Source organism: Chlorocebus sabaeus, chromosome 8 (assembly GCF_047675955.1).
Source record: "Chlorocebus sabaeus isolate Y175 chromosome 8, mChlSab1.0.hap1, whole genome shotgun sequence".
Classification (NCBI taxonomy): Eukaryota; Metazoa; Chordata; class Mammalia; order Primates; family Cercopithecidae; genus Chlorocebus; species Chlorocebus sabaeus.
The window spans coordinates 62618379-62635426 of record NC_132911.1 but is presented as its reverse complement, the minus strand read 5'-3'; the positions used below and the strand labels follow the sequence as shown (position 1 = coordinate 62635426).

Below are 17048 nucleotides of genomic sequence, written 5' to 3'. Positions count from 1 at the left end.
TATTTATGGGTGTTAGAGCAACTGCTTTGCTAGTTGCAAAGCTGTATTATCAGAGTAAAAGTGTATTTGTAAACCGTATGGGAACTAAAAATTAGGAATAAAACCATTTTCTTATACGAAAACAAAAAAATTACAACTGAGATATGTCTATCTCGAGTCAAAGCTTTTAACACACTGTACTATAGTTTTGTCATTAAATTTTTATTAAAAGAGGAACTGACTTTCCACTGCCTTCTACACAGCTGCAACTTATCTTCTTGGTCTTCAAGGTTGTATCCAGAACTGGCTACATAATTTGTGGCACCCAGTGCAAAGTGAAAATGCGAGTCCCCTTGTTCAAAACCAATTAAGAATTTCAAAACAGTAACAGTAAAGCATTACTCCAAGCACAGGGCCCTTCTAAGCATGGGGCCTTGTGCAATAGCACAGGTCACGTGCCTATGAAAGCCTTCCTGGCTGCACCCCCATCTATCCAACTTTATTTGCTCCTAAGCTCCTAAAGTTCTGCTGGTTCCTTTTCTGGTTCCTCTGGTCATTTTGACTATGTGACTCTCTGTTCCTGGAATTTTGTCCCTTGTCTTCTGTGCTTATCTAACTCCTAATATCTTAAATCCTCTTAAGGCCCAGCTAAGTATCAACTCTGTGCTAGGCATCTTATCCACTTTATTTCATTTAATTCTCAAAGTGATACTACTACATAATGACTTGTAGAGGACATATCTAGGTTCTGATTGTGATATGTAACTTTTCATGAATGAATATGTCAAAACAGGCATCAGACTGTATCCTAAGGGTCTTTCTGTAGATTACGTAACTCCTCCTGTGAATTAAAAACACAGACCATCTTATGTCCAGAGTTTCAGATAATGAAACTATCTTGTCTTAAAGTGACAATGAGACAATAACTGTTTTGATTTCAAATACAGACCAAGGAGGTGGATCATGAAAACAAGCACTGTTTTCTATACCAAACAGATTCGTAGAGATACAATGAAACTGGGAAAATTTCGATATTGAATATGAAATCAAAGGAAGTGTACACTTAGCATTAGAAAAAATCATACTTAGAAAAAAAGATTGCGAACAATTTGCTATACATTGTATTATAAACAGATTCAACACAGTTTACGTCTCAACCTATATATTTTAAGGAAGCTCAGTTCTTTCGATAGATAAATTATCCTAGAGATCAAATGTGAGGCACAAAATCCTTAAAAACTGGATTACTGAATTATACCTATTAATGATGACATTGTTTCAGACAGCATAAAAGAAAACCCTTCACTGAAATATCTTAGTGATTATATTTGAATAGCAAGGAAAATATTAATACAGCAATCTTATGATAAGAACTTGAATATTAATTCATTCAATTTATGTTCAAACTGGGGAAACAGTAGCCAAATGGTGAGTAAAATGTAAGTACGCAGATACATATTAAGTACTTTCAAGACTTGGGAGAACATACAAATTAAAGCAGCAGCTAAAAACACAGTATTTTGTATGTATAAAGAATTAAAGAATAGGATGTTCAAACAGTGTCAAGATACCAACCTGCTGATTACAAAGGACAAACAGTATTCTACAATGGAGTGCTGTGGTGGTCAGCACCTTGACCAGATGAACATATCACTAATGGTGGAAAATCCTGAAATTATGACCCCTGTTGTCACGTAATAAATAGCAGACAATATCACTTATCTAGCATCCTTGACAAAAACTCTAATAAAAATCGAATCATGAGGAAACAGTGATCTAGAACGTTAGAAATTTTATAAGACATCTGGCCTAGACTCTCTAAAAAAGTCAACATAATAAATTTTAGATTATGCAGCTGAGCTAAAAACAACAATAAAAAGGTGGGGGGAATTCTCTGTATTCAGAAATTCGAAACAGGAATAATTAAATGCAATGCAATGTCCTTGGTTGAATCCTAAATCCAAAGAAAAAGCTGTAAGAGATATCTGACTACAGACTATACATTAAATGGCATCATAGAATTACTATTCATTTTTTTTTTTTTTTTTTGAGACAGAGTCCTCCTCCATCATTGAGGCTGGAGTGCAGTGGCACCATCTCGGCTCTCTGCAACTTCTGCCTCCCAAGTTCAGGTGATTCCTGTGCCTCAGCCACCATGCCCAGCTAATTTCTGTATTTTTAGGAGAGAGAGGGTCTTGCCATGTTGGCCAGGCTGGTCTTGAACTCCTGACCTCAAGTGATCTGCTCACCTTGGGCTCCCAAAGTGCTGGGATTACAGGCATAAGTCAACACTCCCCGTCTCGATTATTATTAATTTTGTAAGGTGTACTGTGTTATCAATTTTTTAAGTGTGTGCTTCCTCTTAGGAGCCGCATGCTGAAGTATCTAGAGGTGAAGTGTCATGATAGCTACAATTTCCTTTCAAACAGTTGAGTAAAAAAGAGAGAGAATACATGTGTACACAAGTTCAATGTAACATTTTAACAACTTGATGAATACAGATGAAGTAAACACAGTATTTACTAGTCTTGATTTTTGATGAATTGAAAACTTATAAAATGGACTTTCTGAGAATAAGATATAATGGGAAAACTGACATTTCTTCCCCAGGGATGATACTTACAGTACTAAAAAGATGTAAATGAAAATATTCCTGGCAACAAGAAAACTCACAGCAATAAAATACACCTGATTCTCATCTCTTAAATCTTCATAGTTGGCTGTTTTTATACTTCGGGGATTTTAATAACAACAAATACTATTTAGGATGTCACACACTGGAGGAATCATCACCCAAAGGAGGAAAAGACAGACTTCAAAAATCATAGATTCTTAAATGGAGGACAAAAGACCTGCAGAGGCTCCATGGAGTGGCTTCAAGAAACACACAAACTCTTAAAAACGAATGACAAACTTGCACATGAAAGTTGTTTTGAGAGGAGAATTCTACAGCTTTCATCAGACCCTTAATGAGTCCTACAACTCAAAAAATATTAAAGAACTACTGTGCCCAACAAAAATAGTATTCAGGATATAATTTCATATGATACGTACCAAAATATTAGGTATTTCAAGGTAATTTTTCCATAAGTTTCTTTTAGCTTTCTGATTGTAAAAGTTCTTAAAATAGTACCTAAATGATATTAATCTTTTCTTTTTTTATCCAAATCTGCCTTGCCCTTGGAATAACAATTTTTAAAAATTACTGAAGAAACCTTGAAAAAGGCCATTTAAAACAATTTGAAGTTAGTAAAATTTTAGAAAGAATTGTAATTTCTTTTTACAACAAAACAAAATAAAACTTACCGTTGAGGTGGTGTCCGTGGGCTCTTGAAGACTGCAGCTTTAGGTCTGTTAGACTTGGAAGATTTGCACTTCACTTCATCTTCATACAATTCTGCCAAGGCCAACTACATAATAACAGGCTTGTTACAAAGTATAACACTAGGAATAACCTCTTAACTACAACTAGAAGTTATGTATAGAACATTAACTTAAAATTGAGTGGTAAAGACTTTTCATGAAAAAAGCTGCTGCTTCAGATGATTCCTTTCTGAGATAAACTTACCGCATCTCATTTTATGGAACTAACCAAAATGCCACATCTATTAGAATAACTTTAAGTTATAATAATTACTTGATTATTTTCAATTAACTATTCAACAGTGTCAAAATCTGTTTTAGGTAACAAACCATTTTCAAATTTAAACCTAAAATTCATGTGCAATTCTTTTAAGAATTCCTGAAGATGTTCACACTAATGTCAGCTTCTTTCATCAGATCTCATAAAATAGTTTCATTCAGCTATTCAAGTTTTCAAACTCCAAGCACATAAAACAACTTCAGAAGTATTCTATTTAAAAGTCTACCAAACATATATATTTCAACCTGTTTAGGAAAACAAGTTTCTGAACAATACAAGATCATAAATTTTATATGGTTTATACACCATTTAGAAAGTAATATTACCAAATTATACATTCTAGATATTGTCTGGATAGCTTATTTCAAAATGAAATAAAACTATATTTGTTCTTGAAATGGAATTTTAAAAAGTAATACAATATTTCAGTATTGTATAGAATTTTTTCTGACTTTTTACATCTTTGGATAACTCAACAATGTTCCTTAATGATCTTGTGGCTATTCAATTACAATTGGCATTACCATAATCTCTGGGTTGTTTTTTATTTTTTTTTAAAAAAACACAAAAACCAAAACCAAAAAAAAACACAAAAACCCAAAACAAAAACAAAATAGATTAAAATGCTCCTTTTAGACACATAAATGATATTAAAACTACCTCCAAGAAGAACAGGGCATTGGGGCAACATTAATTCTTTAAAAATTCTCTTAGTCAACTTTTAAAATATACACAAATAAAACAAAATGAAAGACTTCTAATTTTTCCCCCCTACCTTCTCACATTCAGTAACATTCATATTTGTACCAGATTTGTTAGAAATCTGAATCATAAAAGTGTTGGTAATCTAAAAGGACTGAATTTAAATCCTAACTTAGGCACTTACTGTGTGATCTTGGGCAAATTATTTAATTTCTCTCAGCCTTAGCTACCACATCTTCAAATGTCTATAAAAAAATCACCACAGAGTCATTTGAAGGATTAAATAATGTATGGAAAGCACAAAGCATGTGTTCCATCACTAGAAGATATTATTCTTAAGTGTTTGGCAATGATTTTATCAGTATTTCCTTTTCCCCAAGATTTTTTTTTCTTCCCACAGTGTTGTATCTCCTTATGGTCCTTTATTACCCCATCCCCTCCAAAAAAACAAAACAAAAAACAAACAAACGACAGAGGAGAGACAGACAGACATGCACATACAAAGTCTGATGACTAGGGACAAAACTTTTCAGAAATTTTACCTCCCTGAAATTTCTTTAAAGTAGTATTATTTTATGGATTTCCTTCTGAGTTGATTATGTCAGCTTTATGAATTACTTTTATGATACTACTATTCTCATCAACGAAAATGTCATCTGTATTTCAAAGGCCCATTTCAGCTCTCCTTCACAAAACCTTTTCTAATTTTCTTAATGTCTTTTTTCAAATACTCATAGCACGTGAAACCCCAGTGACATTCATATTAAGCATTATGTTGTCATTACTTGTGTACTTTTGCTGTTTTATTTCCCCAAGTAGATTTTAAGTTTCTCAAATTGTTTCTAATATTGTACCTAAAAGGCAACAAATTCACGTTGAATTATATAAAGAATATAATATAAACAAATCAGAAATAGATATAGACAGATTGATTTTAAATTGGGGTTATATTTGCTATATGTTTTTTGCTTTAACAAGATTTAAATAAATACTTCCAATCAAATAACAATTTTCTTTGGTGACATAAATTAAAAAAGTAAAAATGCTTCTGACCCCATGGAATGTGGAACATACATTAACAAAAGAGGAATATGAGAAAAATGATATTGAAGAGTCTACCTGGCTGAAAGAGCCTACTTATTAATGGTACATCATTAAAAACTTAGAAGAAAATGAGTGGTATTTAGAGGGAGTTGATGCCATATGGCATCATATGGCATAAGTTCATTAGTAAATACTACAAAGAAATTTAATTTATATTATTTAACATAGCAGATGATACTACATCAAAAAAGGAAATGATAATTTAAATTGATAAATATTAATTGAAGTACTGGTCAAAACTAACACAACAAAATCTCAAAACATTATTAAGAAAATGTTTCAATAATATGCAGAGGATAAACTATGTAAGTAAAGTATTGATAATCTTTCCTCCAGAATTTGAAATGTGAAGAACTTGAAACCTGAAAGCAAAGGAATTGGGTAAGAAAATCAAGTATACAGCATTAAAAGTACTGGAATTCTCAGCCTTAGAGTAACCAATTCTAGAAGCCGTAATAAATGATTATTATACAGACACCTGGGACCTTGTAGGAAATGCATATAGGTAAACCCTACTCTAGAACCAGTGAATCACACTCTGGGGTAGGGCCCAGCAATCTTTGACAGGCCTTCCCAGGTCATAGATGCACACTAGAAAATCAACAACACAGAATAATGATATTCAATAGGATTAGGGTCCTTGTGGCAACAGTTATCAGGCATTTTAATTCTTCTCCTTTATAGTGCCCACTATTGAGTCCATCCTAACAAATCCAATCCTAACCCTAGTAATACTGAAGTTATCCCTGTTCTCACTTCCTACCCGTCCAACCTATATAGAAACACATAATATGTGGAGCAAAACTGGGACAGAGTATACAACTAAATACCTTAATGAACTTGTGTGTGGATGGGCTGAGGGACACCAGAAGAGAAAGCAATTCGGAAATACTATTGAACACTGATGAGGTTTTGGGCTTAGTTTTGCCACTAACAATCCCACCCCTGACTTTCCCACTGACCATTTCCTTATTTGAGGTGGATGAAGGGAGCTATGAAAATCTACTCTGATATGCAAAAAAAGAGTTCCGAGTCTGCAGTTTGTAACTTGGGGGCTCCCAAGGCTGGGAAGCCTTTTGGGAAGCAACTATGTAGCTTTTCTCTGGTGGTACCTGGAACACTCCCTCCTGATTTAGATACTGAGAAACCCTACACTGCTGCATGGCGGCTAAGATACACTTACTTAGGGGTAATTCTGCTTTTTCCAATTAGTAATATGTTGCCCCTTTACTCACTCTGAAAGACTCTTACAGCAAGCTGTTAGAGAAGAAAGAAATATCTACTGAAAGCTGCACGAACTGGGTAACTCTTAAGATAAGCATATCTAGATTAAACGTAACAAGATAATCTATAAATAATCAATATCCAAGATACCATTTGGGAAGAACATTATTTAATTCTTTTAAACTTTTGATACATACTTTATTTCTTGATATGTCATCCCTTTGGCTGTTTTCAAGTTTCTTTGCAAGTTCTTCACATTCATATTAAGTTCTAAAGGAAAGATTATCAATACTTAGATACTGTACTTGATACACCAAATCACATTCATAAAGAAATCAGTTATCTTCCTACTGCCCTAACCTACCAGAAGTAGACAGGAGATGAAAAAAAAATCCCCATCATAACTTAGGGTGGAAATGAAGGTATTCTCATGATTAGCAACATCTACCAGAGTATCTCCAAACATTAATCATACTTTGATTCACTGGATTAAGTCTGCAAATAATTTGCCAAGAATCAGGTGGTCATTAACCAAGCTGTTCTCACTTTTCATATAAAAAGAAGAAATGGATTTAAATTACGGAAAGGACATTAAGTTACATACTGCATTAACTTTAATGATATTAGAAGTGACTAGCCAGGGAAAGTTATAGCATCTTTCTCCTTTGAGGAAAAAGGAACCAAATATTTGCCCAGCAACAACTTGACCAGGATAATGTAGGAATTTTGCATAGGCCCTTTACAACATTATTTAATCCTTACACCACCATCAGCACCCTGACCCTCCTCAGTTTACAAATGAAGACATACGAGGATCAGACAGGTTAAGACTTTTCTCCTAAGTTCACAAAACTACTAAGTAGCAGGACTAAGAGGCAAACCAAAATTGGTGGGACTACTAACTCTATGCTGCCTCTCAGTGATGTGGGTTTATAATAGGAAAGATGAGGTACACAATAGCTTTCTAACCCTTGATACTGTTTACTACTACTGAACCAACTATGTGAGCTGGAACTATTCTACATTGAGTTCACCTCCTAAACTTACACTGATCTCTGCAGTCTCCAAATTCCTCGCTTTACGCACTGCTTATTTTGGCACCCAATCATATTCCATCTTAAAATGTTATGCTAAATGTATTCATATCCTATTTCTCCGAAGAGAACTGTAGGTTTCCAAAAGGTAGAAATGTCTTTTACACTTACATACCCATCAACAGAGCTCAGCACCGACTAAGGATTTGATGTCCTTATTTCCACATGCCCAAAGCTCAGCAGTATGTTACAATGGATGGTGGTTTGTTCACATCAGAATGAAGTGTGGTTGTAAAGTAATACAGTAAAACTGTTCTACCAAAATTCTCCTTAGTATCTCCTTACTGATATTTACTTGTTAAATTTTTATCAATAATCTTATAATGAGACACAAAAAAAGCCGAAAATGAGAAAAGCGGCGTTAGTATCTGATAAAACGAGATTTGGTGCACTAGTATTTAGCTAACTAATACTAGTGTCCTACACGACATTACGAAGTTTTATTTCCCTGTTTCTTGTGTGCAATGTTTTAAAGACCAGAGCTTAGACAACTAGGCTGATATGGGCATAGCGTGCATCGCTTTCCTTCACCCCTTTAAAAGAAAAAGCCACCTGATAAAATGGAACCATTTTTATATTTAAGTAAGCAAGTCAGAAACAGCATCCAAGACAAAAAAGAACAAATCACGTATCACTACTGTTCAGGTGACTGCCCACTTCCCTGCGGCCACAGCAACCTTTCTTCTGGAGTAAGTCTCAAGAAGGAAGCATCAACCCGTGAACCAACCAACTGACCCCGCAAAATGTCATTCTAAACGTATAGCTATTTTTACATCGTACGTGGGGTGGAAGGGAGACGAAGCACCAGCGCTGGAGGCTCGGGCACTTGTGTCCACGACCATCACAGTGCTAAGCACCGACCTCGGGAGACCGGGCCCCGGAGTCACGATTGCATCCCCAGACTGGGTCAGGGAAAGGCTCCGCCGAGGCCAGAAGCGGCCTCCGACTCGCACCAGCCCGCGCCATCACCAGCCCGCATCCACCGCAGCCCTCCCTCCACGAGCTGCTCGCCTCACCTGCAAATCCCGCGCGCTCGGAGGCCGCGGTCCGGAAGACCTCCTTTCCTTCTCGCCGGGGTCAGGGCCGCCGCCCTCCGCCATCTTCCGCTGGCTAGCGGCGCCCGCAGCGGACGCACCTCCCGCAACTTCCGGAGCTGGTTGCCTGGCAACCGCCGGAGGGGCGGAAACGTGCAAGGTGCGTGCGCGTCCTCGCTACCCGAACCCGCGCCCCCATATCCGGTGCTGACCCACCCGTCGGGTTTCCCTTTTTCCATTAAAGTAAGTTGGACCGGGGAATTTCTCCGCAGGGAAACCTCTATTAAGTTTTGTGTTGCTCCTGCTACCCGCCTAAAGGCACTGTAGGCCGCCCTAGAGGGCAGCGTAGACTTGCAGGTTCATTCAGCTCAACAATGAAAACATCCTCTGGATTTTTCATCTGATGAAAAATTGCAACCTCTCCTTCTAGTCTTGGTCAGATTCTCTCATCTTTCCTATCAAGGATTGGATGGTACATCGTCACCACAGCGTGAATTGGCATTGAGAGTAAAAAACACCGTAAAAAGTGCCTGGAATAATTTGTTAAAAGCAGAACTCTGCCGGGCGCGGTGGCTCATGCGTGTAATCCCAGTACTTTGGGAGGCCGAGGCGGATGAGGTCAGGAGATCGAGACCATCCTGGCCAACGTGGTGAAATCTCGTCACTACTAAAGAAAAAAAAAAAAATACGGAAATTAGCTGGGCGTGGCGGCGCGTGCCTGTAGTCCCAGCTACTTGGGAGGCTGAGGCAGGAGAATCGCTTGAACCAGGGAGTCGGAGGCTGCAGTGAGCGGAGATAGCGCCACTGCACTCCATCCTGGCGACAGTGGGAGACTCCGTCTCAAAAAAAAACCACACACACAAAAAAACCCGCAGAACTCGAGACTATTAAGCCCTCGTCATTCAACTGAGATTGATTTAGACTCGGGTCTTCTTATCCTAGGCACTTTCTTTTTTTTTTTTTTTTTTTTTTGAGACAGAGTCTCGCTCTGTCGCCCAGGCTGGAGTGCAGTGGCGTGATTTCGGCTCAATGCAGCCTCCACCTCCCGGGTTCAAGCAATTCTGCCTCAGCCGCCCGAGTAGCTGGGACTACAGGCGCGCGCCGCCACTCCCGGCTAATTTTTGTATTTTTAGTAAAGACCGAGTTTCACCATGTTGGCCAGGATGGTCTTGATCTCCTGACCTCATGATCTGCCCACCTCAGCCTCCCGAAGTGCTGGGATTACAGGCGTGAGCCACCGCGCCCTGCTTCCTAGGCAATTTTATGCCCAAGGGATGCAAAAGTAAAAAGAAACAGTCCCAGTGATTATGAAACTCAGTCAAGGGAGGAAAAGAGAAATGTAAACGGGTAAGATATAGCCTGCAGTAGAGCTTTGCTGGGAGAGTTACAAAGGAAATGTGAGCCACGTGAGGGGATATACTCGGTTGGTGTCCGCTGTGTGCACCATGCTAGGTGCTGGAGTTGACAGCTTGCCACCCGAGCTTTGGCATACTGATCGTTTTGATATATAAAGGCATTTGAGGCTGGGCGCGGTGGCTGACGCCTGTAATCCTAGCTTTTTGGGAGGCCGAGGCAGACGGATCACTTGAAGTCAGGAGTTCCAGACCAGCCTGGCCAACATGGTGAAACCCTGTCTTTACTAAACATACAAAAATTAGCCTGGAGTGGTGGTGCGTGCCTGTAGTCCCAGCTACTTGGGACGCTGAGACAGGAGAATCGCTTGAACCCGGGAAGCGGAGGTTGCAGTGAGCAGAGATGCACCGTTACACTTCAACCTGGGTATAGCAGAGAGACTCCATCTTGAAAAAACAAAACAAAACAAAACAGGCATTTGATAAACAGCAGCTGCAAGAAGAGCACTGTGACCTTTTCTTCCTGAGAGCAGGAAAAGAAACTACCGTGTGGTAGATGCCCTCTCTATACCAAGAGGAAAGATACTCATCACCAGACAAGGGGAGTGGAGGCAGAGAGACATCTGTACAGATATTGTTAAACTAACCGATATCTTCCTAGATACTCTTCCACGATTGCCTCTCTTTGTTCAACCCAGTATATAAGCACTTAGGCCTAGCCACTTCTTTGGGTCTTTATTTTCCTGTGTAGACACCCACTTATATGTAAAGTTTTATTAAATAAAATTTGTATGCTTTTTCCCTGTTAATTTGTTTTGTGTCCGTTTAATTCTTAGACCCAGCTGGAGACTCTGAGAGAGTAAAGGAGAAATTTTTCTCCCCCTAGCTGTGCATTCCCTGTGTAATTTCATTTATCCCTCTACTAGGTAGTTATATTATCTTGTTATACCTGAGGAAACCAGATGATAAAGACTAACTTCACCCTGTAGTAAATGGCAGTGCCAGGCATCAAACTCTTTTAGCACCTAATGCTCTTCTAGCACCAGATTCTGCCCTAGAAATCTCTGGCTCTTTAGCAAGAAATGCTTCATAGAGCCAAAGACGTTTTAGCTGAGTTTTGAAGGAAAGTACTTCCAGTAGAAGTATTGGACCAGAAAGAATCTTGGTAAAGGCAAAGATATTTACAAAGGCACTGAAATTTGAAATATTATATTCATGTCAGCAAACTGCTATATGGTTGCAACTTAGAAATGACAAAAGATGGTTATGGAATGGTGGGGAGGAGACAGATCTAGACTGGAGGCTTGAGACAGATTCTGAAAGATCTTGCCTTAGGTTGGGGATGGAATCCTGTGAACCAGTGATTCTCTAACATTCTTGTGCTTTAGGATCACTTCTTCTCTCTCATCTCCAGGTACTCAGATTTATTAATAATTGGTACAGAGTGAGACTGAAGCATCATGTTTCTTAAGATGTTCACAAAGTGGATTTTGCTGCTGGCAATGACAGTATACCTGGTATTGGACTTGTCCTCACACTCTTAACAACTAAAAACAACAGTTTTAAGGCATTGAGCAACAGGCAGTACAGGTCTTTGATATCTGAAACAGAGAAAACTAACAAGGTGACTCTGTTTACCCAGGCTCTTTATTTTTATTTATTTATTTTTTGAAGCAGGGTTTCTCTCTGTTGCCCAGGCTGAAGTACAGTGGTGCAATCACAACTCACTGCAGCCTCAGCCTCTCTAGTTTGAGCAATCCTCCCACCTCAGCCTGCCGAGTAGCTGTTGCCCTGGCTTTCTGCATGGAACTCTCATACACTGCTAGTGGGTCCTAGAATGGTACAGCCACTTTGGAAAACAGGTTGTCAGTTTCTTCTAGTGTTAAGTATTCCGTTATCATAAGAACCAGCAATTCTAAATATTGACCCAAGAGGGATGAAAGTATACATTTATAAAGTATTTCTACCCAAATGTTCTTAGAAGCTTTATCCATAATAGCCTGCAAATGGGAAACAATCCAAATGTCCATCAGCCAATGAATGGATACAATTTTGAAAATTCATACAATGGAATACTACTCAGTAGTAAAAAGGAAGAAATTATGGATTCACATGTCTTGAATGAATCTCAAAGATACTATCTTGGGTAAAAAAAAAAAAAGCCAGGTGCAAAAGAGTAAATATTGTCTGATTCAATTTATATGAAATTTTAGAACAGGCAACACCTTTAAGGACTAAAAACTGGTGGTAGCTTGGGGCTGACTGTCTTTTGGGGTAAGGATTCAATTCCCCAATTGTAGGACATGTAGGAACTTTTTGAGGTGACAGAAGTGTTTTATAACTTGATTGTGGTGGTAGTTACACAGGTATATATTAATACATTTGTTAAAAACACACTGTATCACTTAAAATGCATGCATTTTATTACATGTAAATTATTCATGTATAAACTTGATTGAACAAAATCCTTGCTCAGCTGATTCTGTTGTGCAGCTATGTTTGAGAGCCACTGCTCTAAGGCAACTGGGAGCCATTAAAGGATTTGTGATTTACAAAGATTACAGGTGCATCAATGTGTATGATTAGTCGAAGTTAGGGAATAGATTATTACAACAATGAGAAGTAATTAGGACTCAAGTTTTATCAGTGGGAGTGAGAACAGAAAGCAGCAATACTTGGTAGAAATATTAACATCGGAACCAACAGGAACTGCAGTCTTCAATGTGGAATACATGAAAAAAAGAGGAATAAAAAATGACATCTGGGGATTTGGCTAGGTGATTTGGTAAATGGTGCTACTTGTAAATTATTGAGTTGAAAGGGGAAAGCAAATTTCAAAGGAAATAAACAAGTTTGTTATGGACATTTTGAGTTCAAAATGTATGTGAAACACTCTGGTGAAAATGCATCATGGAGCAATTGCAAATGTAGGTCTAAAGATTAGAAGATTAGGCAAGAATTTTGGTTTGGAGATACAGATTTGGGTGTTGACTGTATGTAAATGATAGCAGAGTAGATAAGGCTTCGCAGGAGCAGCGTGAAATGTGAGAAGATATGAGGATTAAGAACTCTCAGAAACACCAACATCGAAGAACTCAGTGGAAAAAGGAAAGCTTTCAATGTAGCCCTGAGTAATAGAGAGGTGAGAGGAACACAAGAGACTGGAAAAACTCGTGATGAGGCAGTTTCAACAGGAAGACCAATGATGTCATTTACTACAGATAATCAAGAAAGATTAGGACTAAAAAGTATCCACTGGATTAAAGGAAAAGGAGATGCTGTCCCAAAAGTTACCACCAATTTCATAGTTCGTGAAGAAAATCCATATTTTACTAGTTTCAGAGTGACAAATAGGACAGTGAAGGCTACATATTCAATGAACTTAATGTCAATGGTGTGCAGAAGTTGCCGTGCACTGCATTATGAGAGCCTAATGTGAAATTTTTAGGAATTTTGCAAGGCAGTTGTTAAACAGGGATTATTAAAAATTAAATAATGTAAATTTACAACTAAATTATACTAAAAACTCATGCAATAAATATTCAAATCTCATCATTTCCTAGTTATTTGAATACATTTTGCTATTATCTATGCTCCTGAGGGGATTTGCATCTACTGGATTTATATGGTGGAGATGCTATTGCACACTTCTTTCCAATTCACATTCAGTGACAACATGTTAGTAGCTTGAAGTCTACCATGGTGTAAGTATTCCCACCTCAGAAATTGGTAAGTGCTATAAATAAAAGTGCAATTTCTTGTTTTGTTGATTGTCCACTGTAGATTTAAGGATCTGTTAGAGAAAATGTTTACAAGGCAGATAAGACTTAAAAGTATGCTGTGCCTGCAGCTGTTATGCTGTGAATAGCAAAAAAATAAAATAAATTAATTAAAAAAATGTGAATTTTCCTCTGCTATTTGAAAATTACTAGCTGATTCTGGAAGAAGTTGCTCACGTCGTTGAGTTACTGTGGATGTTTGTGTTTCACTTGCATCTTATGTGTATCTTGTTAATGTGAACAAAAATATCAACAAACATTCAAGTGGTCCCCTTGAAGTCTCCTTTCTTTTGGCTTATGATGAAAGTGACATCTTTCCCCATTCTTCTTCAAAAAACTATGACCACATACCTCACTCTCCTTGATTCTCTGTTTTCTATTCTCAAAGTGGGTGATGAGGTTCAAAAATCATGATATTCATCGTCTGTGAAACATTCTCCAGGAGCATCTTTTTCACACCCATTTTGACCTATCATATATATTATGGGGTGCTTAAACTGGAAACTTAATGTTAAGCATTTTATTATACTTATTTTCTCCTTCCATTAGACTAAGTTCATGGAGTATGTGGGCAAGGACTTCATCTCTAGTGCCTTAACATAGAACCTGGAACCATAATATGTACTTTTAATAACTATTTGCATAAGTGAATGAATGAAAGTGGTAGGGATCCTGTATTGGTCCGTTTTTGCGCTGCTTTAAAGAAATACCTGAGACTGGATAATTTATAAAGAAAACGGGTTTAATTGGCTCATCATTCTGCAGGCTATAGAGGAAGCACAGCAGCTTCTGCTTGGCTTCTAGAGGCCTCAGGAAAGTTATAATTATGGCAGAAGGCAAAGGGGAAGAGAAGCAGATAGGTACATCTTACATGTCTGGAGCAGGAGGAAGTGCGGGGAGGTACTATACACTTTTAAACAGTCAGATCTTGTGAGAACTCTATCACAAGAACAGCACTGGGGAGATGGTGCTTAACCATTAGAAACAGCCCCTGTTGTCCAATCACCTCCCACCAGGGCCCACCTCTAGCACTGGTGATTACATTTCAACCTGAGATTTGGGTAGGGGCACAGATCCAAACTACTTCAGATCCATAACTCAAACCATATTTGACTATCTCCAAAGCCTATTTTCCATTCATGGAAAGTCAAGAAATAAGATCTATCAATAGATATCTTAATTAGATACAGACAGGACAGACAGTATAAAATGCAGGCCTATTTATTTTGCACTTCTAAACCACATCCAACTCTGACTTCACAACCTGAATGAAACTCACATTTGTATAATTTTACATATGCTGGACATCACTGAGACCAAGATCAGTGGTCACTGTAATACATAATGGCCTTGTTTCATCCTTTAAAACATTTTTATCTCATTCTAAAACTAGAAATAGAATATTTACAGTTGGTAATTTTCATGGATTGCACATTATTTCATGTAATCTACAACAACTTTCTGGGATAGGTATTGTCTCCATCTTACAGAAGTAGTTGAGGACCAGAGAAATAAGATGGATTTCCTTATGTCACTCAGCTATTAAGTAGCAGAACTAAATTCTAAATTCAGGTGCATTACACTCAAAAGCATATGCTTTTTTTGTTTCATTTTGTTTTGTTTTTTGTTTTTTTTTGGTTAAAACATACCATCTATGTGTCTCCTGGGAGCTTTTTGCAGCCTCTGACTCCTGTGATTGTACCTTTCCTGAAATTTCCTCATGATACTTCTTAATATTGCTCTTCTTACCTACCTGACCATTCCTTTTGAGCTTCTCCTAACATTTTATCTTCTATCCATCCTCTAAATAATGATGTTCTTTAGGGCTCTGCCTTTGCCACTCTTATTTGCTCGCTGTGTATATGCCTTCGCTATTCAATATCTTCTGCTCTCATACCTACTATTTACACATGGTCAATTCTCATTGTTTACAGTAGTTATGTTCTTTAAAGTCTTCAAGAACACTGAGTTATTGAATACTGAATCATTGCTGCTAGGGGAAATAGAGGGTAGGTTCCTGTGAACTTCCTACATTTTCATCAACTGATCAATGTATAACCTTGTTTTATGTCTATTTCTGTTGAAGACCCCATGTTTAATATGATCATTGATCCACTCACATTGAACTCACAGCCACCAAACACTATAACTCCTGCTTGAAGGAAGTTTATCTAACACATGCATTTTCTCCATAAGGCACATCACAGCCTCTTGTACTTAGGAACACCAGACAGTACTTCAGCACTACCCTTGGGGGCCATCTCAAACAGCAAAATCACCAACAAAAAGCACAAACATGTGAAAAACATGGTGATAAATAGCCTGTGCAAGGACACTTATTTAAAGTTTAAAAGCTGGAATAAAAAGGCAGAGTGTCACCTTGTTTGAGCTCAGCTGGGAATGTGCTCACAGGGCAACAGAAATATTTTGCTCCTTTGTGTCTGGGCTTGATCACAAAGCACTGCAAGTGTTGGTTTGGGGGTTACAAATACATTTTGTGAGTAGGTGAATATGCAAATATGGAATCTGTGAATAATGAGAATGGACTGTATCTAAGATTCCCAAATCTCTTCTTCCAATACCCAGGTCCCTCTGTTACCCCACATCTACATTTCCAATTGTCTTTTCAACTGATATTTTCATTTGGATGTCTCAAAAACATTTGTGTCTCCAACTAATCCTCTGTTTTTGTCCTACAAACCCACTTCTTTTTCAGTCTATAATTTATTAGATCAACACCTAGCTTCAGCTAGAAATCAGGGTCATTTTAAATTCCTCTTTTGCCTTTAACCTTACAGTTTATTGTTTACCAAATCTTCCATTTTTCATCCAAAATCTCTGTTCGATCTGTACTCTCCTCTTCATTCTTGCCTCCCCTGGCACAGTTTACGATCTTCAGACTTCGTGCTTTGGTTGTCACCCTGCCTCCCAGCTGGGGCCTCTGCTTTCGTTCTGCCCTCTGTATCGCTCTCAGAACTATTTTTTAAAAGCACAAAGACTATGATGTTGCTGCTCTGACCATAACCCCACCAGTTGGAGGAGGATAAAAACCAACTCCTTGGTTATGGAACATAAAGCTCTTCTTAATCTGTACACTTTTTGTTTTACCACCTTTACCTCATTCCCTTCCCATGTGC

The 17048-nt window shown here is 38.0% G+C and overlaps 1 protein-coding gene across 2 annotated transcripts in view; it reads right to left on the bottom strand.

Annotated features, from left to right (window-relative positions):
* Positions 1 to 8891, bottom strand: part of UBXN2B (UBX domain protein 2B) — a 38870-nt gene extending 29979 nt beyond the window's left edge. The window contains exons 1-2 of one of the 2 annotated variants that reach the window (XM_038000472.2): positions 8763 to 8891; positions 3286 to 3389 (exon numbers count right to left, since the gene is read on the bottom strand). In XM_038000472.2, the coding sequence (XP_037856400.1) occupies positions 3286 to 3389; positions 8763 to 8846 (188 nt within the window). In that variant the 5' untranslated portion in view covers positions 8847 to 8891. The remainder of the gene's footprint in view (positions 1 to 3285; positions 3390 to 8762) is intronic. The other variant, XM_008000701.3, reaches the window with a different exon arrangement.
* Between the last annotated feature and the right edge of the window lie 8157 nt (positions 8892 to 17048).